The 26,856-nt window shown below is 44.2% G+C and overlaps 1 protein-coding gene across 1 annotated transcript in view; it reads right to left on the bottom strand.

The window, feature by feature from the left end:
• LOC121579315 (endothelial cell-selective adhesion molecule-like) overlaps positions 1-26,856 on the bottom strand; it is a 58,724-nt gene that overhangs the window by 12,208 nt on the left and 19,660 nt on the right. Inside the window, exon 2 of the mRNA XM_041893806.1 lies at positions 366-511. Coding sequence (XP_041749740.1) covers positions 366-511 — 146 coding nt within the window. The remainder of the gene's footprint in view (positions 1-365; positions 512-26,856) is intronic.

The raw sequence follows: 26,856 nt of genomic DNA, 5'->3' as shown, positions 1-26,856 counted from the left end.
TTGATTCATTTTTACAAAAAATAAACTTCCATGTATAAAATACTTCTGACAAGGAAGTATTTAACTGGTATGCAGCACTAATGCAGGTACCTTACTGGCCTCTGGGACATTATATTGTAGACTTATGATGTCACAGAACTCAGCAGCCACAGGCTAATCATGACCACTGCATGATCAAAGGGATCTTCACACATCCCAACTTAAGACGCACAAACTAACTTTGCGCAAATATGCCATTGCCTTAATGTTTGGTGCGAAAGTTCAAGTTACTGTGCGTGTCTCAAGGGCGACCCTAAATCGTCAGATGATCAGCACAGATGCTAAAGGCCACCACACATAGAACAAAACAGATCCCAAACACTCACCAGTAGGGAGTTATTGGCTACAAAGTTCCAGAGGACGGTGTTCTTGCTAATGCTGAAGCTGGGACTGTACCAGGCCTGCAGCACCACCTTCTGACCTTCAATCACCTCCATGATCCTCTGGGGCGTCTGGATCTGGGCCAGCACACCTGGAGGATGGACATTGGGAGGAGGAGGGGGAAAACAGAGTACTTACTTAAGGAACCTGTCCGAGTGTGGTTGTGACTATCTGGCTTAATAGATTGCAAAACACAGGGGCTTTATTCAATTAAAAGCAGTTGAGTGTTTCTGGCAGAAAGGAAAAAATGCACTGAACAATAAGAGATGCTTTTCCCAAGCTGTGTTTAAATTGATAACCAGTCAAGCTTTTGTTTCACACACTGCAAGCATGTTTTTTGAGTCTATTTTTGTAGTATATCAAGATAAAATATATACGTTTTGATAAGGAAAAGCTGTAGCTATTGTGGCTTGTTGACAAGCACTTAAAACATGTCATATCAAAACGTCTTCTCGTAGACCTATTATAGGTGGACATAGAGGCATCAATCACATTTACAGTCCACATTCATATCAAAACACAAAAACAAGACTGACACTTACCCAAGTCAAAATGTTGACAAGCCACATTTAATTTGATTGTCAGTGCAAAATTTGTCACCCTTCAAGAAATCTACCTCATGAGATCCCTCATACTGTAAAAAAACAGCTATGAAAACAAAAAATGACAATGCTTAGTATGGACAAAATAATTATTTGACTCTTTATTTTCCAGAGCTATTGGAACCAATAATAAGCCATCACAGGCTTGCCAACCACATTTACATTTTACATTTACGTCATTTAGCAGACGCTCTTATCCAGAGCGACTTACATAGCCAGTGGGATAACCACTTTACAATGTATTATTTATTTATTAATATTTTTTTTTGGGGGGGGGGGGGTTGGAGTAAAGGGGGGTAGAAGGATTACTTTATCCTATCCCAGGTATTCCTTAAAGAGGTGGGGTTTCAAATGTCTCCGGAAGGTGGTGAGTGACTCCGCTGTCCTGGCGTCGTGAGGGAGCTTGTTCCACCATTGGGGTGCCAGGGCAGCGAACAGTTTTGACTGGGCTGAGCGGGAACTATGCTTCCGCAGAGGTAGGGGAGCCAGCAGGCCAGAGGTGGATGAACGCAGTGCCCTCGTTTGGGTGTAGGGACTGATCAGAGCCTGAAGGTACGGAGGTGCCGTTCCCCTCACAGCTCCGTAGGCAAGCACCATGGTCTTGTAGCAGATGCGAGCTTCAACTGGAAGCCAGTGGAGTGTGCGGAGGAGCGGGGTGACGAGAGAGAACTTGGGAAGGTTGAACACCAGACGGGCTGCGGCATTCTGGATGAGTTGTAGGGGTTTAATGGACACATCCACAGTTCAAGGACACATCCACTTTGCGCACAATCCATAACACTGTAAAACATTATGAAACAATTGTTCCTACCAACCAAAGATGGTAAAATATCCAAACAGACAAGCACTTGGGGAGGTGTTCTTCATAACAACAAACCCCATGCTAGATGGTCACTTGGTCCCAACAAGTCACAGCGACCAACCCACATAGTAAAAAAGAAAAAGAAAAGACATCTCATGATGTCATTGAAGCAGAGGGGTAGAAATGGACTCCAGGCAGCACTTAGTTGTCCAGTTGGAATTGGATCAACTGTGAAATAAAAAACATGAATAAATATGAAAAAAAAGGAAGTGGATCAATCTCTACCTGTCTGGTTCACCAGCTTGGCCGAAATGAGTCAGTCAATTCAGTCCGAGGCACACTCGGGGCACCCTGCACACACCCGCGTCCACACACACACATCCAATCCACTCACGCAGTTCTATTCCCTTCTTTATCTATGGCGAATCGTCTTTCCCATTATTATTTTATTTGTAGGGGTGATATTGTATTGAGCTTGGGGAATTACATAGACATCATGACGTAACGAAAAATAGCTAGCATTGGATCTTAATTATCCCAGCTTTGGGGCTTCTTACAGAGCAGCTTGCTAGGCCATGGGAATAGTGGTAGCTACAGTATATGCTGTGGTGGATATATCATGGTCTCCTGGCAATTCTCTGAATTCCGAGAGTTAAATCACAATGTTCAATCTCTAAAGGGGATGGGTGTCTGGCTGTCTCAGAGGTCTCCAGCTGATTTAGGCTTTACAAGTTACAGAAAGCTAAACCAACAACCACACAAATTGAAATGGAATACATTGTAAACGCAGGTTCAACAAGGAAAAACTTCCAGCATTGATTTGTTTTTGCAGAGACTTCTTATTTTGGAGCATCTGATGACCTGACATGGTGAGTGATGAACATGAATTTCTCCGGTCCTCATTGCAGTCATGACGCTCAATGCTGTCAAATCTTCGCACGTTTCTAGTTTGACCAGCTGTTTTTCAATAACTTATATTTTTTTTTATTCGGTTGCCATATTGGTAGGTTTGCTAGCAACAAACTATTTAGCTAGCTTCTAGCCTAGTGTGTTTGATATGCAATGCGATCTCCTCGTCATTAACAGTCAGTGTTGACGAGTGCCCTGACGAGAAGGCAAACCTTTCTAGCTATGCCAGGCTAAATCTGGCATTCTCAGCTCATTGTTATGGATGTATCCAAATTAATGTCCATAGAAAACAGATAACTTGCTGTTATTCTGGCTGCAGAGGTCGGGACTGTGTTAGCCGTAGCTAGCTGGCTCACAAGCAAGGGATAAGAACGTTGGCAGCGAGCATGGCAACGGAACCTCGACAAGAAGGCACTATGCCAGACAAAATTGGGCCTCATCAGCTCATTGTTATGCATGTACCAAATTAATATCAATAGAAAACAGCTTAAACAAATGCAAATGCAGCTACTTTGCTGTTATTCTGGCTGCAGCGCAGAGGTCGTGACTGTTAGCCGTAGCTAGTTTGCTAGCTAGCACGCAAGGTATAAGAATGTTGCCAGGAGCATGGCAACGGAACATATAGAATGAACAACTGGGTCACGTCCTTAAATATAGAATTAATCGAACTAACGACTGGGTCGCGTCTTTAGCAAACAAAAGAAGAGAAAGTATGAATTGTTTTCACTGTTCTAATTACGTTGGTAACCAGTTTATAATAGCATTGAGGCACCTCGGAGGTTTGTGGTATATGGCCAAAATACACCATGGCTAACGGCTGTATCCAGGCATTCCGAGTTGCGTTGTGACTCAGAACAGCCCTTAGCGGTGGTATACTGGCCATATACCACACCCCCTCGTGACTTATTGCTTAAATAGTGTGCTGAAATAATCACATTTAATTCGATGGAAGAGATGCCCTTTCAATGTTACTTGTTTGTTTTGGGTTAAGTTATTTCCAGTGTAATTTCGATTATTCATTAGATTAAACTCCTAATCTTATTATCACAAACACAGAAGCCATCTTTCACATAACTGACATGATAAAAATGCCTCCAAAACACAAACAAGGGTAAATTGTTGTAAAATGCCCAATCACCAATCAGCCCAGTCCTCTGCCTGTTCTGATTGAATGGAGATTTACTCAATAAGAACCACATGGCCAGAGACAGACTGCAATGTGTCCAAATGACCAGGTGGGGGCAGCAGATACGCATTACCTGGCACTGAGCACCAATGCGCTGAAACAATGACCACGTTCGCATGCACACCAATATCCCATTATTTTTCGGGATACTCAAGTATTCTGTTTTTAAGTTGACGCATATAAACATCATATCCCGTTTACAATAACATGAAAAAGCCTGTACCACGGTTATGAGAAACCGGGATAAGATGCCTGGGATATGCTGATCAAAGACTGGATACTGTGGCATGTAAACATCTTATCCCGTTTACTGTTGTTTTTGCGGTCTGTGAAGATGATGGGTGTTGTGTGATTATGTTTTCATCTGATTGTCAAACAAATCACTTCAAAAAGTAGGCTACCTGCGCAGTTCGATCAACCATAATTCCATAATGTAGCCTACTATAATTAATTTACTACTGGCTACTGTCACCCCTAATTTAGACAGGTTTCTGATTATAATTTCCAACATTTGGTAGGCCATTTTAGACATTTGGTTTACTTGTCAACCATAGTTTGATACATGCATCTTCTCTGTCATAACTTGTTGCCCCAGAACACTACAAATAAAGTAGTGCTCACCAGAATAATGTTTCACATCAATAGAATGAATGCATTAGTAATCTAGTTAACAAGGTAAAGTTGTCTATTTCATTTAGGGACCGGGGAGAAAACGCAATATCTCCAAAACAGTGGAAAGATTTTGCACAGGACCAATGTCCAAATGGTATCAGTGTGACTGGTTTTAAAGGACATGAAAGCTGAGAAAACGATGAATCACGTTTCTGATAAGTCTTCAGTTCATCTTGGGTACATATTTTATGTGGTTGTCTGCTTGCATAACACTGTCAAAGATACAGTAACATTAGGAGCATTCGCATTATCCCAAATAAGTCCTTAAGTGGGATACAAGCTATTATCCGGAATACTGTATGCATGTAAATGTGGTCATAGAAATCTCACAAGTCCATCTACTACACAGTAGTATAGTTTAAGATAACTATTTATCAAATCAGGGGTAATCTTCCTTGGTTCGTATACAAACACAATACAAAACCCTGAGTGCAGTGGGTAAGAAGGTGTGTAGGTAATGCATGTAGCATAATAGGTGGGTAAACCCTATTCACAAACTAAAGATGATGGTCAACTGAGTTCCCTCCAGAAACATGATACATTGATAAATAGAACAATATAAACAGTCTTAAAATGTCATAATCCTTTAGAGTATCATTTCATCACTCTAACAGAAGAAAAATGCATAGTGGGTTGCAGATGTGAGAAGCAAAGGTGCTCTCTGAGTGGAGTCCATGTGTTTATATTCATGATTACAGGGAGGGGGTGTGTGTGTGTGTTTAATGCATGCTTGCTATAATTAGCAGAATTTCAGTCTAGTGAATGTCTTTTGCCCCCTCTTGTAAAGCCAAGTGTGTGTGTGACCCCTCCCGCTGTTTGAGAGTCTGGCAGCAAGCACTCCTCTCATCCCTCCATCCTTGCTAAGACGCCTCAGTAAAGGGGGAATAAACCAGCAGAGGGACGTGCAGGGGGGCAGAGTCTACAACGGCCTGCTGTCATTAAGTAGAGAAGCTCTCCTCCATCCCTTTTTTAATCCTCCCTCTCTCCTCTTCTAGCCTCTCTCCCTCCACAAGGGTTTTAGCCGGCCTAATGCCCTTCTTCTTTCTTGAGATTCTCCCCCCTGCTGCTGTACCTTCTAGTGGCTGTGAAGGCAGGAGTCAGCTAGCAGTGTGTGTGTCGAACTAATAAGAGGACCCGCTGCATGTGTATATCTGCACAGTGTGGCTATGTGTGTGTGTATGTGTGTGTGCTGGTTTGGAGACGCTTTCTCTCCGTTGGGACAGACGCGAACTGGCTAAATCGATTCAGTAGCTAGCTTTATACTTAACTAGCTAACAGTAGTATAACCTACATTTATTTGTATTTTATTTTTACATACTGGTAACCAGAGTCGATCAAAAGGAATTCAAGACACGGGTGACTAGTAAACGTTAGCTTGGCTTTCTCTGTGTGTTTCATACCGTGGGAGGAGGGGTTGGTTCGTTGACAGAGAGCAATGGCTAGCTAATATGCTAACTATTCTAGCTAGCTAACTAACTGGCTGAATAAGTTGACGACGTACTCACTCAAACTGTCAAAACTAACCCAAAACTTTACACAACGTTAGACACGGACACAAATGATCTGTTTAGCGTGTTAACACACTATTGGTAGTTTGTTGTAACCGAGTATTGGTGCTAAACCGTGTTATTGGAAGCTAGCATGCTAGTTAGCTATGGCGTCATAGGATACGGTGCCCTGGGCGGTTTTCACAGAAGAATACTGTACCAAGTTAGCTAGCTGAATAAACTAAGTTAGAGTCTATTCCTAGAAAACATTGAACCGCTGTAGTTTACAACAATTATATTTTTCTAAAGTGGAGAGTTCATCAATGAGCTTGACGCCTTGATAAGTTCCTTTCCTGAGGATGGCTCACCCCTCACAGTTCTGGGTGACTTTAACCTCCCTACGTCTGCCTTTGACTCATTTCTCTCTGCCTCCTTTCCACTCCTTTCCTCTTTTGACCTCAACCTCTCACCGTCCCCCCCTACTCACAAGGCAGGCAATACGCTTGACCTCATCTTTACTAGATGCTTCTTCTACTAATCTCACTGCAACTCCCCTCCAAGTCTCCGACCACGACTTTGTATCCTTTTCTCTCTCGCTCTCCTCCAACACTACTCACTCTGCCCCTACTCAGATGGTAATGTTCCGTCGCAACCTTCGCTCCCTCTCTCCCGCTACTCTCTCCTCTTCCATCCTATCATCTCTTCCCTCTGCTAAATCCTTCTCCCTACAATCTCCTGATTCTGCCTCCTAAACCCTCCTCTCCTCCCTTTCTGCATCTTTTGACTCTCTATGTCCCCTATCCTCCCGGCCGGCTCGGTCCCCTCCTGCTCCGTGGCTTGACGACTCATTGCGAGCTCACAGAACAGGGCTCCGGGCAGCCGAGCAGAAATGGAGGAAAACTAGACTCCCTACGGACCTGTCATCTTTTCACTCCCTCCTCTCTACATTATCTTCCTCTGTTTCTGCTGCTAAAGCCACTTTCTACCACTCTAAATTTCAAGCCTCTGCCTCTAACCCTAGGAAGCCCTTTGCCACCTTCTCCTCCCTGCTGAATCCTCCTCCTCCCTCTCTGTGGATGACTTCGTTAACCATTTTGAAAAGAAGGTTGACGACATCCGATCCTCATTTATTAAGTCAAACTGCCCTACCCTATGCTTTGACTTCTTTCTCCCCTCTCTCTCCCCAGATGAAATCTTGCGACTTGTGACGGCCGGCCGGCTGCCCAACAACCTGCACGCTTGACCCTATCCCCTCCTCTCTTCTCTAGACCATTTCCGGAGACCTTCTCCCTTACCTCACCTCGCTCATCAACTCATCCTTGACCGCTGGCCATGTCCCTTCCGTCTTCAAGAGAGCGAGAGTTGCACCCCTCCTCAAAAAACCTACAGACCAGTATCCCTTCTTTCTTTTCTCTCCAAAACTATTTGAGCGTGCCGTCTCTAGCCGACTCTCCTGCTATCTCTCTCAGAATGACCTTCTTGATCCAAACCAGTCAGGTTTCAAGACTGGTCATTCAACTGAGACTGCTCTTCTCTGTGTCACGGAGGCTCTCCGCACTGCTAAAGCTAACTCTTCTCTGCTCTTATCCTTCTAGACCTATCTGCTGCCTTTGATACTGTGAACCATCAGATCCTCCTCTCCACCCTCTCCGAGTTGGGCATCTCCGGCGCTGCTCACTCTTGGATTGCGTCCTACCTGACAGGTTGCTCCTACCAGGTGGCGTGGTGAGGATCTGTCTCCGCACCACGTGCTCTCACCACTGGTGTCCCCCAGGGCTCAGTTCTAGGCCCTCTCCTATTCTCTCTATACACCAAGTCACTTGGCTCTATCATATCCTCACATGGTCTCTCCTATCATTGCTACGCAGACGACACACAATTAATTTTCTCCTTTCCCCCCTTCTGATAACCAGGTGGCGAATCGCATCTCTGCATGTCTGGTAGACATATCAGTGTGGATGTCGGTTAAGCTTGAGGTGGTGATCCTCGGCAAGACGGAGCTGCTCTTCCTCCCGGGGAAGGACTGCCCGCTCCATGATCTCGCCATCACGGTTGACAACTCCATTGTGTCCTCCTCCCAGAGTGCAATGAACCTTAGCGTGACCCTGGACAACACCCTGTCGTTCTCCGCTAACATCAAAGCAGTGACCCGATCCTGCGGGTTCATGCTCTACAACATTTGCAGAGTACGACCCTACCTTACACAGAAAGTGGCACAGGTCCTAATCCAGGCACTTACTGCAACTCGCTGTTGGCTGGGCTCCCTGCCTGTGCCATTAAACCCCTACAACCTATCCAGAACACTGCAGCCCATCTGGTGTTCAACCTTCCCAAGTTCTCTCATGTCACCCCGCTCCTCCGCACACTCCACTGGCTTCCAGTTGAGGCTCGCATCTACTACAAGACCATGGTGCTTGCCTACGGAGCTGTGAGGGGAACGGCACCTCCGTACCTTCAGGCTCTGCTCAGACCCTACACCCAAACGAGGGCACTACGTTCATCCACCTCTGGCCTCCTACCCCCTACCTCTACGGAAGCACAGTTCCCGCTCAGCCCAGTCAAAGCTATTCGCTTCTCTGGCACCCCAATGGTGGAACAAGTTCCCCCACGACGCCAGGACAGTGGAGTCACTGACCACCTTCCGGAGACACTTGAAAACCTACCTCTTTAAGGAATACCTGGAATAGTATAAAAGTAATCCTTCTACCCCCCCTCCCCCCCCATAAAAAAAAGGTGGTTGTCCCACTGGCTATCATAAGTTGAATGCACCAATTTGTAAGTCGCTCTGGATAAGAGTGTCTGCTAAATGACGTAAATGTAAATGTCTGCGGTTGTACGTACTGCTAAATTCTCTAAAACAACGTTGGAGGCGGCTTATGGTAGAGAAATGAACATTCAATTATCTGGCAACAGTTCTGGTGGACATTCCTGCAGTCAGCATGCCAATTGCACGCTCCCTCAAAAACTTGGAGACATCTGTGGCATTGTGTGGTGTGACAAAACTGCACATTTCAGTGGCCTTTTATTGTCCCCAGCACAAGGTGCATCTGTGTAATGATCATGCTGTTTAATCCGCTTCTTGATATGCCACACCTGTCAGGTGGATGGATTATCTTGGCAAAGGAGAAATACTCACTAATAGGGATGTAAACAAATTTGTGCACAGAATATGAGAGAGATAAGCTTTTTGTGCATATGGAACATTTCTGGGATCTTTTATTTCAGCTCATGAAATATGGGACCAAAACGTTGCATGTTGTGTTTATTTTTGATCAGTATATTTTAAATGACCCAGAGGATTCTTAATTGGATGTCATAATCCACAATCTTATCTCCAGAAGGTTGTGCTCAGATCACATATACAAAATGTATTTTGAGGCAACCTCTATTAAATAAGCAGGCAATGATTGACATCTAACTAGACACACTTAATTGCAGTCACAACCTTCCATCTTCCCACCTCCCCACCCCCAAACAGCAAATATGAACAGCCATACTATAACTGTATACTCTCAATGAAATGACAGTTTCCCTTTCAGTACAACAGGACAGAGGGAGGGAGGGAGAGCGAGAGACGGGATAAGGTGAAGGTGAGAAGCTCGCCAGATGACAGATAAGGAAAATCCTGATCGTCAATGGAGACTCGACTGCCTGCACATCCTCTTAAAAAGGGCTCATCGGCCACCCCACTGCTTGTGTTGTGTTTCAGTTTGGGGGTTGGCCCTGAACCGCCCTGGGCTGGCCTTTTGGGCAAGGTGGATCTTTACACTAAATCCTGCCCACTCAAAAGGATGTGGCCAGAGTGAGAGAGGCAAACTTGGCACTGTGTTGTGACATGCTGTTTAATCAGCTTCTTGGTATGCCACATCTGTCAGGTGGATGGATTATATTGGCAAAGGAGAAATGCTTACTAACAGGGATGTAAACAAATTTGTGCACCAAATTTGAAAGAAATAAAGCTTTTTGTGCATATGGAAAATTTCTGGGATCTTTTATTTCAACACTTTACATGTTGCATTTACATTTTTGTTCAGTATAGTTAGCGGTGTGGTATGAATATGGTGAAGACATGAATAATAATAAATAATACATTTAATTAAAATAATAATAACAACGATCCAAAACACAGAAAATAATCAAAGCAATATACAGGTGTCGTCAGATCCGGAAGACATGAGAACAGAATTAGCAGAGGTCCTTGAAAGCTCTTCTGAACAGCATGGTCTTGAGCTGTGCCTTAATGGAGGACAGAGTGTGTGTGCTGCGGGGCTGCTGAAGGGAGATGGACACGGAGGAACAAAGGGTGCGTGTGGGGCAGGAGGATAGAATGAGGTCAGACAGATACTTGGGTACAGAGTTGTGGATAGCTTGGTAGGTGTGAACCAGGAATTTGTAGTTGATGCGTGAGCATATGGGGAGCCAGTGGAGGTTGAACAGCAGTGGAGTGATGTGCTCACAGGGGGAGGTGTGGGTGAGGACACGTGCAGCACAGTTCTGGACTTATTGTAGCCTGTTTAGGCACTTGGCAGATGCGCCAACAAAAAGAGCGTTACAACAGTCCAGACGGGATAAAGGTGTGAACGAGTCGCTCAGCTGCAGGTTGTGATAGCATAGGTCGTAACCTGGCAATGTTCCGTAGATGGAAAATTATACTTTGGTAATACTTTTGATATGGGCCTCAAACGAGAGCTGACTGTCAAATATCAGGTTGAGAACCTCACTGGAGGGGAGGACCTTGACAGCAACAGTATCTAGGCTGTAGGTAATGTGAGAGCACCTGCATTTGGAGTGACAGGAGTCGAGTGTCAGAGAGGGGAAAGGGGATACCTAGTGAGTTGCACAACAACGCATTCAAACGAAATGTGTCATCCGTATTTAACCCAACCCTTCTGAATCACAGAGGTGCGGGGGGCTGCCTTAATCGACGTCCACATCATCAGCGCTCGGGAAGCAGTTGTTGTTGGGGGTTAACTGCCTTGCTCAAGGGCAGAACAGCAGATGTTTTCACCTTGCCTTCTCTGGGATATGACCAGCGAACTTTTGGTCACTGGCTCAATGCTCTTAGCCGCCAGGCTACCTGCCGTGGTTAAGAGTGTTATGCTATATAAGTTATGATATAACATACAGTACCAGTCAAAGGTTTGGACACACCTAGTCATTCAAGGGTTTTTCTTTATTTTTACTATTTTCTACATTGTAGAATAATAGTGAAGACATCAAAACTATGAAATAACACATATGGAATCATGTAGGATCCAAAAAAGTGTTAAACAAATCAAAATATATTTGAGATTATTCAAAGTAGCCACCGTTTTCCTTGATGACAGCTTTGCACACTCTTGGCATTCTCTCAACCAGCTTCACCTGGAATGCTTTTCCAACAGTCTTGAAGGAGTTCCCACATATGCTGAGCACTTGATGGCTGCTTTTCCTTCAGTTTGCGGTCCAACTCATCCCAAACCATCTCAATTGGGTTGAGGTCGGGTGATTGTGGAGGTCAGGTCATCTGATACAGCACTCCATCACTCTCCTCCTTGGACAAATAGCCCCTACACATCCTGATAGCCCCACTAAGCCCAAACCAGATGGGATGGCGTATCGCTGTAGAATGCTGTGGTAGCCATGCTGTTTGAGTGTGCCTTGAATTCTAAATAAATCACTGACAGTGTCACCAGCAAAGCACCCCCACACCATCACACCTCCTCCTCCTCCTCCATGCTTCACGGTGGGAACCACACATGCAGAGATCATCCGTTCACCTACTCTGCGTCTCACAGACACGGCGGTTGGAACCAAAAATCTCAAATTTGGACTCATCAGACCAAAGGACAGATTTCCACTGGTCTAATGTCCATTGCTCGTGTTTCTTGCAAGTCTCTTTTTCTTATTGGTGTCCTTTGTAGCAATTCAACTATGAAGGCCTGATTCACGCAATCTCCTCTGAACAGTTGATGTTGAGATGTGTCTGTTACTTGAACTCTGTGAAGCATTTATTTTGGCTGCAATTTCTGAGGCTGGTAACTCTAATGAACTTATCCTCTGCAGCAGAGGTAACTCTGGGTCTTCCATTCCTGTGGCGGTCCTCATAAGAGCCAGTTTCATCATAGCGCTTGATGGTTTTTGCGACTGCACTTGAAGAAACTTTAAAAGTTATTGAAATTTTCCAGATTGACTGACCTTCATGTCTTAAAGTAATGATGGACTGTCTTTCTCTTTGCTTATTTCAGCTGTTCTTGCCATAATATGGACTTGGTCTTTTACCAAATAGGGCTATCTTCTGTATACCCCCCTTGTCACAACACAACTGATTGGCTCAAACGCATTAAGAAGGAAAGAAAGTCCACAAATTAACTTTTAACAAGGCACACCTGTTAATAGAAAAGCATTCCAGGTGACTAACTCATGAAGCTGGTTGAGAGAATGCCAAAAGTGTACAAAGCTGTCATCAAGGCAAAGGGTGGCTACTTTGAATAATCTCAAATATATTTTGATTTGTTTAACACTTTTTTGGATCCTACATGATTCCATATGTGTTATTTCATAGTTTTGATGTCTTCACTATTATTCTACAATGTAGAAAAAGGTTAATATAAAGAAAAACCCTTGAATGAGTAGTTGTCCAAACTTTTGACTGGTAGTGTATATACATCCTTCATGAGCTTAGTTTAACTTTCATACCCAAAATATAAGCTTGTTATACTCCAATGTTTGTAAACAAAGTAAAAGTAAACTAACACTGTATAGCCTCAAAACATGGTTAAAAACTATACTTTTGATATCATGGATGGTCAGTCCTTGCATAAATAGCCTTTGCTTTGAATTTGGTTACATTTCTCCAGGTGCATCCCTCAGCTTTTTACCAAAACACTGGCGGGTGACGCTTTGTTATTGTTTCAATTAAGGATTCCAGCTTTAAGACTTATATGAAGTCAATTTTCTCCAACAAGGATCTCATTGAGAAGCTATAGCCTTCTTGACCACAGAGGTGTGTGATTAATGGATAATGAATGGGAGTAAGAATGGTGTCCATATTAGGACAGCCTCCGTCTAGGGGCAGGTTTGCAGCAGTGAAGATGAATCTAGCCCAGGACAGGTAGACATTTGCCCCTGTTGACCCTGAGAGGTTAGTGGGTGGTGGGACTGACTCAATCTCTTTTCTTTCTCCAGCTGTGCTGAGGTTCTTTAAATCCACTCACACTCCTTGATGGATCGGCTTTTAATATTGCATCATGACTGACGGCAGTGAGATGGAACATTGCTCATTGTGGATGACATTTTTTTATCTACGCAAAATTTGATATGACGTGTGTGTGTGGGGAGTAACATTACTGAGCCTGATTTAACGAGTCATTAATTTCAGAGCCTTGTGGCTGCGAGGGGTTATCATCAATCTCCACACAGACAGCCTGGGGAAATAGGTATGAATAGAGCGCTAGCGGTTACACAATGGCTTACAGTAGTAATGTAGGTGACAAGTACCGGGAGAATATGGGTTAAGCTATACACACACGGGAAAAATGTGCAAGGGGAGTGTATACTTTCTACAGGCACATGGGATAAGGGTGCATGCGTGTGTGTGTCCAGTGATGACATAAGGTAATGTGAGAGCACCTGCATTTGGAGTTGAGTATCAGAGCGCTAGAAGGTTGTCAGTGGGTTTAAATGCAGGTAAACCTGCCCTAGTGTGTGACGGTGAGAGAGGTTTTGAGCATGCGTGACATGTGTGTGTGAGTGATTGGGGGGGGGTGTTGTGAGTGTGCAGGATGGCACTCAAGAGCCCGGTGGTACACTGAGCTTGTCCCCTCCCACAGCAGAGTGTGTGTGTCTCATGTAAACAGGCCCAAATCACAGGAAGGGCTGTAGCTAGGTCCTGTTTACTCCCTCCAGAATCCTACCAGTAGATAAATCTGTAGCTAGCTCTTTGATGGAGGTGCTGGTTTATATAGCGTCCTTTCATGCTAAAAGCTAAAGCTAATTGGAGGGAGGCACCCATTTAACTCTCACCCACCTTATGAACAGCTCAAAAGTTAATGGGGAGTAACTTTGTAGGAATATTCCATCCATGTCCCTGGATGATGATGATGACGACGACGACGATGATGAAGATGAACTGGGGGAAGTTATTTTAGAGCCTGTATGAAAGTCGTGAAGAAAATCACTTTCAAAGAACTTATCTTATGTCGTTGTGACGATTACAATTGTCCCCAATGCAGGGGAATATCGATAATAATCAAAGCAAAAGATGAATCCACGCGCACATCAGAGAGGAAAAGGGGGGATGGAGGGAATGAAAGAGGAGGGAGGGGGAGATATCAATTGAGTGGATCTGATGATTACTGTTCGGCGATACAGTCAAAGTACTTCTTCTGAAGCGGATTGGACAAGCTACAGAGAGAGAGAGAGGCACATCGAATAGGATGGGTGTAGTAGCGCAATTCACAATTCTCATGGAGATAAAGCATGAAACGGGCTCCAGGGAAATGTCACCCAGTAACACCAGGCACCAAACGGAAGAAAGCAGATCGGAAACAGGGAGGGGCTACCAATAAGAAATATTAATTATTGTTTTCCATTGCAAAATGTTTTCCATTGCATGCCCTAATGAATATGCCCCAGAACGGGGATCAGGGTCTCCAAATCAAAGCAGTAGGCACTAAGGGCTGAAACATTAAAATGACTCACCACAAAAGATTCCCTGTAAGTACAGTGAGGGAAAAAAATATTTGATCCCCTGCTGATTTTGTACGTTTGCCCACTGACAAAGACATGATCAGTCTATAATTTTAATGGTAGGTTAATTTGAACAGTGAGAGACAGAATAACAACAAACAAATCCAGAAAAACGCATGTCAAAAATGTTATAAATGTTTTTGCATTTTAATGAGGAAAATAAGTATTTGACCCCTCTGCAAAACATGACTTAGTACTTGTTGGCAAAACCCTTGTTGGCAATCATAGAGGTCAGACGTTTCTTGTAGTTGGCCACCAGGTTTGCACACAACTCAGGAGGGATTTTGTCCCACTCCTCTTTGCAGATCTTCTCCAAGTCATTAAGGTTTCGAGGCTGACGTTTGGCAACTCGAACCTTCAGCTCCCTCCACAGATTTTCTATGGGATTAAGGTCTGGAGACTGGCTAGGCCACTCCAGGACCTTAATGTGCTTTTTCTTGAGCCACTCCTTTGTTGCCTTGGCCGTGTGTTTTGGGTCATTGTCATGCTGGAATACCCATCCACAACCCATTTTCAATGCCCTGGCTGAGGGAAGGAGGTTCTCACCCAAGATTTGACGGTACATGGCCCCGTCCATCATCCCTTTGATGTCGTGAAGTTGTCCTGTCCCCTTAGCAGAAAAACACCCCCGAAGCATAATGTTTCCACCTCCATGTTTGACGGTGGGGATGGTGTTCTTGGGGTCATAGGCAGCATTCCTCCTCCTCCAAACACGGCGAGTTGAGTTGATGCCAAAGAGCTCCATTTTGGTCTCTTCTGACCACAACACTTTCACCCAGTTCTCCTCTGAATCATTCAGATGTTCATTGGCAAACTTCAGACGGGCCTGTATATGTGCTTTCTTGAGCAGGGGGACCTTGCGGGCGCTGCAGGATTTCAGTCCTTCACGGCGTAGTGTGTAAACCAATTGTTTTCTTGGTGACTATGGTCCCAGCTGCCTTGAGATCATTGACAAGATCCTCCCGTGTAGTTCTGGGCTGATTCCTCACCGTTCTCATGATCATTGCAACTCCACGAGGTGAGATCTTGCATGGAGCCCCAGGCCGAGGGAGATTGACAGTGCTTTTGTGTTTCTTCCATTTGCAAATAATCGCACCAACTGTTGTCACCTTCTCACTAAGCTGCTTGGCGATGGTCTTGTAGCCCATTCCAGCCTTGTGTAGGTCTACAATCTTGTCCCGGACATCCTTGGAGAGCTCTTTGGTCTTGGCCATGGTGGAGAGTTTGGAATCTGATTGATTGATTGCTTCTGTGGACAGGTGTCTTTTATACAGGTAACAAGCTGAGATTAGGAGCACTCCCTTTAAGAGTGTGCTCCTAATCTCAGCTCGTTACCTGTATAAAAGACACCTGAGCCAGAACTCTTTCTAATTGAGAGGGGGTCAAATACTTATTTCCCTCATTAAAATGCAAATCAATTTATAACATTTTTAACATGCGTTTTTCTGGATTTTTGTTGTTATTCTGTCTCACTGTTCAAATAAACCTACTATTACAATTATAGACTGATCATTCCTTTGTCAGTGGGCAAACGTACAAAATTAGCAGGGGATCAAATACTTTTTTCCCCTCACTGTACATACTGTCTGAGCAACGTAATGCTAGTACTAGGTCTAAATATTGATCAGGGAATACAAGAGAAGATTAACAGCACACACACTCCGAGTGTGACAGACTGGTGGAGTGATAGAATCAGAAGACTATCTGATAGACATCTGTTATTTAAACTGTGTGAGATGACTGGACTTTTATGCAATAACCATGCAGAAGTGAGGCCAGCAGGCAACCTACTGTAGTCTGTCCAAACACTTCCATCCAAACACACACACACACACTTCTGGGCAACAGACTGTGAAGAAGACTTGCTTATCATCTGATAAGGCTCTCTTGTTCCCAGCACCCTGACTTCCAGTATAATTAAAAGAAACAGCAGACTTGAGAAAAAACGTGCTGGACCTATCTCGCAGAAACAGTTTCTCCTGCTCCCTCCTTGGCTCATCTGTACAGCCATCCAGTGGAGAGAGATAAGAAAAAATCATAATGTTAGAGTCATTAGTTTAATTGCAGGGGCGAGGACACCATTTGTTGTGTGTGCGTGCATGTTTACTGCATATGTGTGCTAGTGTATTTGTAAATGTAAGTGTGTTTGTGTGTAGTGTGAGTGTGTGTACATGTAAGTGTGTGTGTGTGTGTGTGTGTGTGTGTGAGAGTGAGAGATTACTTGTGTGTGACTGTTCGTACTAGCGTGTATGTGTAGCGTAGTGTGCATGCATAGCGTAGTGTGCATGCGTAGCGTAGTGTGCATGCGTAGCGTAGTGTGCACGCGTAGCAGTGTGCATGCGTAGCGTAGTGTGCATGCGTAGCGTAGTGTGCATAAGTAGCGTAGTGTGCATGCCTGGCGTAGTGTGCATGCGTAGGAAGTGTGCATGCGTAGCGTAGTGTGTCTGTAGGCGGTGATGTGCGGGGCTGATAAAGATAGAGAGAGGCTGAGCCTGGAGGAGCTCTGAGCACAGAGACGTTGAGGTTAATTGAAGCGGTAATGACAGCTTTGAGTTGGATCTGATTGGGATGGTCTTTTGGGGGGACAGAGTGAGAGACAGGGTATTACCGAGCGCTTGTAATGATGTATATTGGTAGAGGGAAATCAAGTATAGACTTCCGAAGCTTAAGGGTCTTCGTATAGACATAGATAACAAAAAGCCTTCATATCCCCAAATAGGCTATATTCATCCGATGACGATAAGTAAGTATGATGATGGTGTGGAAGCAAAACCTCTGTTTCCATTCCAAAGAATGGGAAGGTTGCCTCAAAGACCACACAATACACCATTTCACATGATCATGTCACTCAATAGTAAGAGTTACAAGAAACATGGGTTTTGCTAAGACCTGATAGAAGATTACTCATTTGAGAGGAAAGGGTTTTGAGTAGAGTGCTGCAGATCTACTGCAAAGCATAGAAGTCAGCATCCTCTACACAGGGCCAAAATGAAAGAACCCCCCCCCCCCACCCCACACACACACTTCCTTTACATTGTGTAGACAGAGGCGCACAGGAAAAACCTGGGCCTTCTGATAGGGAGCACAGGATCGGGCCGTGCTCCAGAATTAGCAGAGTCTGGCAGAGAAGCACAAGTCAAGAAGGAAGTGACAGACAGGAAGCCAGCTAGTCACACACAGCTGTGGACACCTGGCTTCAAAACAGGCATTCTATGATACGACTTCCTCCCAAGTCCTCCGGTAACTTACCTCACATTTGTTCTACAATGGCGGCCTGTGATGTCATATCATGATGGGCTAAATGTATCCTGCACTGATTCGGTGTAGGAACTGGGGAAAAAGGTAGAACTGTAAAAGCATAACAAATAATAAAATACATAAATATAATAATTAATTGCCAGCTTGGCACAATACTTACAGCACTAATCCATATGATCTGTAACTACTTTTTGATTGGATTGTGTAAAAATGTACAATATCTAGATAAAAGAACCTGCGTCTTACTCAAAATGTCAAGTAAAGGAACACAATGCACACTTTAGTGTTGAACATTCAAGGTAGACAGACAACCTCAACTACACCCCTTTTTAAGCCCATGTGCTTAATCTTGAAACAAGCTGCCATGTCTCAGTCCATGGTGATGAAAAATGCCCTGGTGTCGTAAGGCAATGGATTGGAGCATCACCAGGCCTGCACAGCGCCATCTGATCTCTTCTGGGATCCGATCCGACAGACAGACGGGGAGATCAATCTGCACAATACTGAAAGGTGGCAGGTGACACAATCCTCTCAGGACAGGTTGGATTACAGCCATGATGAATCCTGAGCTGTGACATCTCAACCCACTGCCTTCAATATCTGAAGTAGTGTGCTGTGTGAGAGCGAGTGGGTGTGTGAGTAAAATAGATACTGTGTACGTTTCTGTGAGTGCACACGTGTGTCTGATAACTTTTCTACTTGAATCAAACTCTGGCTGGGATTATCTGGCAGGTGTCATCAGGGCTGTCATGGTTGGTGTCGGGTAGGGGTGGTCGGGATCAAAGTGGTCACTAGGGAAGCTGATTGTGTCTTGACATATGTATGACAGCGATAGAGGACTTATGGGGGACAGGAGTGGGGTTTAGGTGGAGGGGGAAAGGGTTACATTAGGCAGGGATGCAGTAGAATGGAGTTCATCTGAGGGAGAAAAAAATGAATAGATAAATGATCACTGCTGATTATCAAACAGTGTGGTTACCGAAAGCATATCCATTTGCAAGGCAGTTCCGCCAACCTCAGCCCAAAATCTTAACGCAACCTCTGGTTAGGAGTGTCTAGTGAGAGATCAGTAGTGGGTAGAGGGTCAGTGCAGAGCGAACAGTCTTTAGAGCGCAGGTACTATCGTGGTAAAAATGGGCAGTAGCAGAAAGATGAGTCTTTGATAAAGGAGTGAAAGGTTGGCGTAGGCTTTGGCAGGGAGGACCACTGAGACAGACCTCAGAGAGGGGGCTCAGGTGAGTCCTGTGGCTGCCAGAACAGAGTTCAAAGCAGGCAGGAATGTATGAGGACTGCCCAACTGTCGTGACATCAGCATAATCACCTTGCCAAGGTGGCTAATACCTAAGGGAACACCAGACCACAAAACACCATATGTGGTCTATGGCCTTGGCATGTCCATGTAGCCAAATGCTTATTACTCCTAGCGCTCACAGGAATACAGAAAACTACAAAACTAGGCTAGCACTCCACTCGCCAAACTATTTCAGCTTGATTATGGTATGCTATACTACTATACTCTTGACAGCAGCTACGTCAGACCTTGATTCCATCTTACAGAAATATTAAGAATTACAATGAGGTGTTAAATATTTAAGAGGCTTGACTTACACACCCTTGATAAGGCGGGAGAGGAGGAATTCAATATCAAAGATAAAGGCGGAGTGAGGAATTAAAGGCATTAATCTTGTTTTGACGTGGCGACTGATAACGGCTCACTCGAATAGCAGCGAGTACACGGGCCTGGTGTAGCAATACTAATTGGGGCTGTTCAACATGCTAATAACACCCATAGAAGCCATCTGTGATGTCACTTTTGCGGTAAACTTTTTTCACCCCCTCTCGAACAAAAGAAGAAACATACTGGTTGCGCAGATTAAAAAGTAATAATGCCACTGGAAATGTTTTCATATCCCATACAAAAAAAGTAATTGCAGAATAACTGCAGTAAAAAAATTAAAATATGTATTTTGGATGCAGTATTTGTAGCATACTGCAGTTATACTGCACTGACTGCAATTTTTTTTTGTAAGGGAGGAAGCTGAGGTTTAAGCCTCAAAATTGAGAGGCTAAATATAGACAGGTTATGGTGTTACGAGCGACTAAAATTAGAAATGCCACAATCTACAGTGCAACTGAGACAAGAGGCAAATTATCATTGGGGCTGGATTACATTACACTCTCTGAGGACTTAGCCGTTTTCCCCACACCCCGTCAGATCGGTTTAGTGACGCTTTCTGTAAACACACTGGCCCGGATTTCACAGAGGGGGGATTTCACAGAGGGATTCGAGCTCTTAACCCATTCTTAAACTAGCCCATGACAACATATACCACACACACAGAGAACATGGAATGACTACTCTAATAAATCTAACAATAATTGGCAGGGGAATTTGAAATGGCGAGGTTACAGTTCTAATGTGTTTACCAAGCCTATCGGAGGGAACTCTTGAGTAATGATACCATATTTGGAAGTAAACAGTCATTGATAAGGTCTGGTCTCTTCCGGTCATGAAGGCATTGTCTTCTTAAGTCTGGGGGCCTAATTGGAGAGATTGTGTGTTCCCTTGAAGGGGTCATAAGAAACAAACAGAAGCCTGGAGGCTGCTGGTCCCATTGCACGTCTTAAGAGAGAGAACTGACTTCCCGGAAATTCTGGTCATGTTTCCTGCCTCTGAAGGTCACGTTCCACAAACTGGGAACTTCTCCTTCTCATCCGCTGCGACTGCTGCCCCTGAGGCTGGCTGAGTGGAAAATGTTCCCCTTTCATTGTCACCACTGGTTTGTGGTGGTCCGTTCCATGTGAGAAGCCCACAGTCAATAAATCAATAGGCAACCATGTATGTTCGTCCATCTGACTGAGAAATGTATGCTTGAGAAGAAGTAGGCCGGTTCCTATGTCTTCGCGTGGATTCAAAGAGCCACTTATTGGCGGAATCTTTGGATTGCGACAAATTGTTTATGGAAAAATATAAATTTGCTCAATGTCTCCGTTTTTTGGCTGACCTCCAACAATGACAACGCAGCCAAAGATAGAAATCTCTGAGGCCCATGGAGTAAATAAGCAAAGAGTATGAGGCCCACAAATGCATGAGTCTTCCTTACTCAGGGTCAGTCGAGTTGGACATTGTTGCATATTTTGATGGAAATTGTCATGAGGCTGGTTGATAGATTGAGTGTAAAGGAGTCATAGTAACCTGTGAAAGGTATGGAAGGATCAATTCAGAAATGCTCAATGTTTACTCTACAATCGCTTTTCTAAGCAAGTAGCACTTTCCTTTGTCATGACCTCATGTCAGCACCGTTATAGCAAACACTTTGAACACATTCCACAACGAGTAGAAACACAGACTTCAAACCTGACAGATTTTTACAAATCCCTGGTTGACAAGAACGTTTGCCGATTGTTAGTGCCTATAAAACAAACATGCTTCACATGCTCTGGACATCACAATTTCCATTTGGGAGTCACGTCTGCCTGTGAGGTTTTCGGCGTGGCAAGCGTTTTTCCCCTCAGAAAAAAGTAATTTTCACAGTAATGTAGCTTTGACCTTGAGAGAGCTGCTGTATTGGGCTGAAATGTGCAGTTGTCCGTTCACCGCCAAGCACACCGGAGGCATTTGCTTAACCCTACTTAGGACTCTTAACAGGGCTTAGCTTTCATACACAACTCCACTGAACATTCAGAAAAAGATAAGCAAATCTGTCGAATTTTGGTGAGCACAGCTGGAGTGGCCTTTCGATGTCTGGGGGGGATATGGGCCAATTTTTTTTGCATATGAAGCGTTTGAGGCACGTCATGTAATAATACAAAGACATATTAGCGTTTCTAGACAAGGTTACACAGGGGGGTTGAAATCTGCTCGGTACATGCAGCTCATTACAGATATACCACAGGGGAACTATGCTTGTGCCGAGTTGCTAGGAGACCTCGATATGGCTATGGGAGATATGACTGGTCATTGCCATGTTCATATGCCTAGTCGGTCGGTTCTCACGTCAGCCACCAGACGCTGGTGAGCAAGATGAGGTGCTACAATTGTTCACTATTCTATTGTACACTACACTATAAGAGTGCGGTGCATGAACACTTTTCCAGTGGTATCTTCCACCATTCAAAGCTCTGACTATAGGACCCTTGAACCACACAAACACATCTGTTTGACTAACTATACAATGACAGCCTGATGCTTGTGAAATAAGCTGGATCCAGCAGGGTTGATTATTACACAGTTTGAGTAGCTGTCTGCACCAGCAGGAGATTGAGTTGACTCAATACGATCCCGGCCTTGAGCTGCTGTGAGACGGCACTATCCAATGAACCCTTTCACTGAGGGTGGTACAGCAGGAAGTGACATCATAGCTAAGCATCAGGGGGAAAGAAGGGAAGCACTTGCTCAATGTGATACCATGGAGCAAATACCGCAAGATGGAAATGCAGATGTCATGTAACAATATCAACAATGACAAAATCCTCCACAAAGAATGTGTGATATGAGCTAAAGAACAATCTCCATTATATCAAAACCAGACTTGTCTGTCTAAACAGGCTATTCAATACATCAGTGGATGATGCACTTGATTGTCAAGCGTGTGTAATAATATGAATATGTAAGACTGTGAGCGACAGACAGTGGAGAAGTCATAAGGGAGGAAAGGCTGCACCAGGGGCCCAGGTAAAAAGGTCATCATGCTGTTGGGCTCACTATAATCCGTCTACGTTTCAGAGGATGTAGGGACAGGAGGAGATTTTGGCAGACGACTGGAGAGGAGGGATGGGGCAAAGGAGGAGTGAAACGAGGCGTTGGCTACAGTTGGCTCTCAGCCAACCGGGACTTGGGCTCACCTAAGTAGGCGCAAACACAATTCTTTGGCAACAGCTCTGGTGGGCATCAAATAATTCCTGCAGTCAGCATGCCAATTGCACACTCCCTCAAAACATCTGTGGCATTGTGTTGTGTGACACAACTGCACATTTTAGAGTGGCCCATTGTCCCCAGCTGTGTAATAATCATGCTGTTTAATCAACGTTTTGATATGCCACACCTGTCAGGTGGATGAATTATCTTGATAAAAGGAGAAAATGCTCAATAACAGGGATGTAAACAAATTTGTGCACATAATTTGAGAAAAATTAGCTCTTTGTGCTTATGGAGAATTTCTGCGATCTTTTATTTCAGCTCATGAAACCAACCCATTTACATGTGTTTATATTTTTGTTCAGTATAACGTGTAAAAAAAATAGAAAAACATAATTCCACTTTGACATTATGGGGTATTGTGTGTAAGCTAGTGACAAAAAATCTCAATTTAAATTCAGGCTGTAACAACAAAATGTGGAAAAAGTCAAGGGGTGTGAATGCTTTCTGAAGGCACTATTTCCACAGTGACAGTGTATGACACCCAGAGAGATTGGGGGGGCACAGAGGACTATATTGCTTTGATGAAAGATGATTAGATGCACCAAGTGAGATAAGGGGTGTGTGGGCACACGGGTTGGTGACACAGCTCCACCCCCTCCCTCCCTGCACCCAGTCCTGTCGCACTCTTGGAGATTGGGTGAGATGGGGAGTGCTGGGCCCATGCTAAACCTGCTCGCCACGCTCTAATCCCATCAGCTTTCAAAGCCCACTCTGAAGGTAAGGCCCCCAAAGAAAGGCGGAACCACGGGCCAGAGGGAAAATATGACTTAGTGATGACTCCCATGAAAAACGCACACACGCGCCACACACACAGCCTGACAAAAAAATACACATGCATGCAGACACATAAACACACACGGCTATAAATACACCAAATGACTGACAGTCAACATGCCCAGAGAAAGAACTCACAAACAGCCAGCAATATTAACACCTGCCATTTAAGACTGTTAGAGCTTGGCACGGAATATACAGCAAGTGATGTCTTGGTTGAAGGTCTGAGGTGTTTTTGAACTGATAAAAGGAATTACGAGGAGTAGCCAAACGGTGAATGTTTACTGTGCACTATTTCAGTATAACCAGGTAGGCCTACATGAAACCCACAACTACATCAAAGTTATGTCAAACATGATATCTTCTTATAAAGTAAGGCTGGGAGGCAGAGATGTTCCAGATCCTTCCCTCTCTGGGTTCACATACTGAATCTCTGAGCTGCTTAATTGAAAAGAGATTCCTAAAGGCTCGGTAGTCTGATGGGGAGCCAGATAGAAAGGGAACCGTGTTGTGCTCTACTCCTATCCAGGTAAGGCCCCCCCTCACGTTTCTAGATGAGGCCATTGAGTCCAGGCCCAGCTCCTAAGAGCCTGTGGTTTCGCCCCAAATGGCACCCTATTCACTATATAGTGCACTACATTTGACCAGAGCCCTATGGGTCCTGGTCAACAGTATTGCACTAATAGGGAATAAGGTGCTATTTGGGACAGAATCCGTCACCGTGCTGAATGACGAGCATTGGCAGTCTCTCTGGCGTCAACCAGCTCTTTTCCCACAAGACAATAGACATTGAAAGTAGGACTTGAGTTATCCCCTGCCTCACCCCCCCCCCAAAGAAGGGTATCCAGTTGCAGGAAGGATAGGGCATGGTGCTGGGTTGCAGCATCAGGGTTCATGTTTCCTTTTCAAAGCTTGTGTGATTGGACGTTCATGGTTCTATACTAAACATAAAACGCAACATGTAAAGTGTTGGTCCCATGTTTCATGAGCTGAAATAAAAGATCCCAGAGATGTTCCATAAGCACAAAAAGCTTATTTCTCTCAAATGTTGTGCACAAATTTGTATACATCCCTGTTAATGACCATTTCTCTTTTGCGATGACAATCCAGCCACCTGACAGGTGTGGCATATCAAGAAATTGATTAAACAGCATGATCATTACACAGGTGCACCTTGTGCTGCGGACAATAAAAGGCCACTAAAATGTGCAGCTGTGTCACACAACACAATGTCACAGATGTCTCAAGTTGAGGGAGCATGCAATTGGCATGCTGACTGCAGGAATGTCCACCAGAGCTGGTGCCAGAGAATTGAATGTCAATTTCTCTACCACTCAATCAAATCTTTGAAATTGTTGCACATTGCTTTTATATTTTTGTTCAGTGTATAACTGATCAAATGAATAGACTGCTGTTTGGTTTTGCTGTGCCATCCTATGACAAAGTCATGCTCAGAGTATGGTTTTTCCATCCTTAAGTTTAGTGGTTTGTCATCTTTTCATAAACAATTGGCGGAATGTCATTTCTTCACGGGAATGACTAACCTACCAACAATGTTTAGTGGTATTATCTACTAGGAAAGACTGATATGCTGTAGGAAATGTAGTTCAGAGTTGTGAGGGAATATTTCATTCCAGTGCAACATATGATAAAACTGGGACACAGACAGACTGATGACTTCTGAATTGGTAGCCTCCATCTGGGCAAAGAATACTTTTTTTTGTTGCTCTTCACCCCAATCCACACAATTACCCCTCAGATCCCAGCTTTTCAAAATTTCATCACAGAAACCCCAGGATGTGTTTCTCCAGCTACAATGGGACTTCAATGGTGCTTACACTCTGGTCCAGACCAGCAGTCCCCTTTATTGAGATTGCGTTAAGTTGAGAATCCAGAGATGTATTTATTTGGGAGGAAAGGCGTTCTGCGTTATCGGGGGTGGGATCGGAGTGCGGCTGGAATTGTGCGTGGCGGCGGAATGGAAGAATGTTCCCGGGAGTTTATCTGGGACTGCCAGGCTGCCGGGAGGGGAAGTGGAGTGTCAGGGAAGAGGAAAAGGCCAGGACGCAGAGTTTTCCTGCTTATAGACAGCCCAGGGGATCGGCTCTGCTCCGGAACATTTCACTATTCTATTTACCACTCTCGTTTTTTTCTCCCCTTCAAAATTTGAAACAAATGCAACCAAAAAGGCGGTGCAATTTGTTGTCCGTTGGCTTGGATTCTTCAGAATAACAAATGATGTGAAAAGACTTATGTCAATATACACTACCAGCCCAAAGTTTGGACACACCTACTCATTCAAGGGTTTTTCTTTATTTTTACAATTTTTCCATTGTAGAATAATAGTGAAGACATCAAAACTATGAAATAACACACATGGAATCATGTAGTAACCGAAAAAAAGTGTTAAACATATCAAAATATATTTTATATTTGAGATTCTTCAAAATAGCCACCCTTTGCCTTGATGACAGCTTGGCACACTATTGTCATTCTCTCAACCAGCTTCATGAGGTAGTCACCTGGAATGTATTTAAATTAACAGGTGTGTCGTCTTAAAAGTTAATTTGTGGAATTTATTTATTTATTATTGCGTTTGAACCAATCAGTTGTGTTGTGACAAGGTAAGGGGGGGTATACAGAAGACCAAGTCCATATTATGGCAAGAACAGCTCAAATAAGCAAAGATAAATGACAGTCCATCATTACTTTAAGACATGAAGGTCAGTCAATAACGGAACATTTCAAGAACTTTTAAAGTTTCTTCAAGTGCAGTCGCAAAAACCATCAAGCGCTATGATGAAACTGGCTCTCATGAGGACCGCCACAGGAATGGAAGACCCAGAGTTACCTCCGCTGCAGAGGATAAGTTCATTAGAGTTACCAGCCTCAGAAATTGCCTCAGAGTTCAAGTAACAGACACATCTCAACATCAACTGTTCAGAGGGGACTGCGTGAAATCAGGCCTTCATGGTCGAATTGCTGCAAAGAAACCACTACTAAAGGACACCAATAATAAGAAGAGACCTGCTTGGGCAAAGAAATACGACCAATGGACATTAGACCGGTGGAAATGTGTCCTTTGGTCTGGAGAG

Source organism: Coregonus clupeaformis, chromosome 13 (genome assembly GCF_020615455.1).
Source record: "Coregonus clupeaformis isolate EN_2021a chromosome 13, ASM2061545v1, whole genome shotgun sequence".
NCBI lineage: Eukaryota > Metazoa > Chordata > Actinopteri > Salmoniformes > Salmonidae > Coregonus > Coregonus clupeaformis.
Note: the sequence above shows the minus strand (reverse complement) of the source record. Positions and strands in the feature narration are given on the sequence as shown.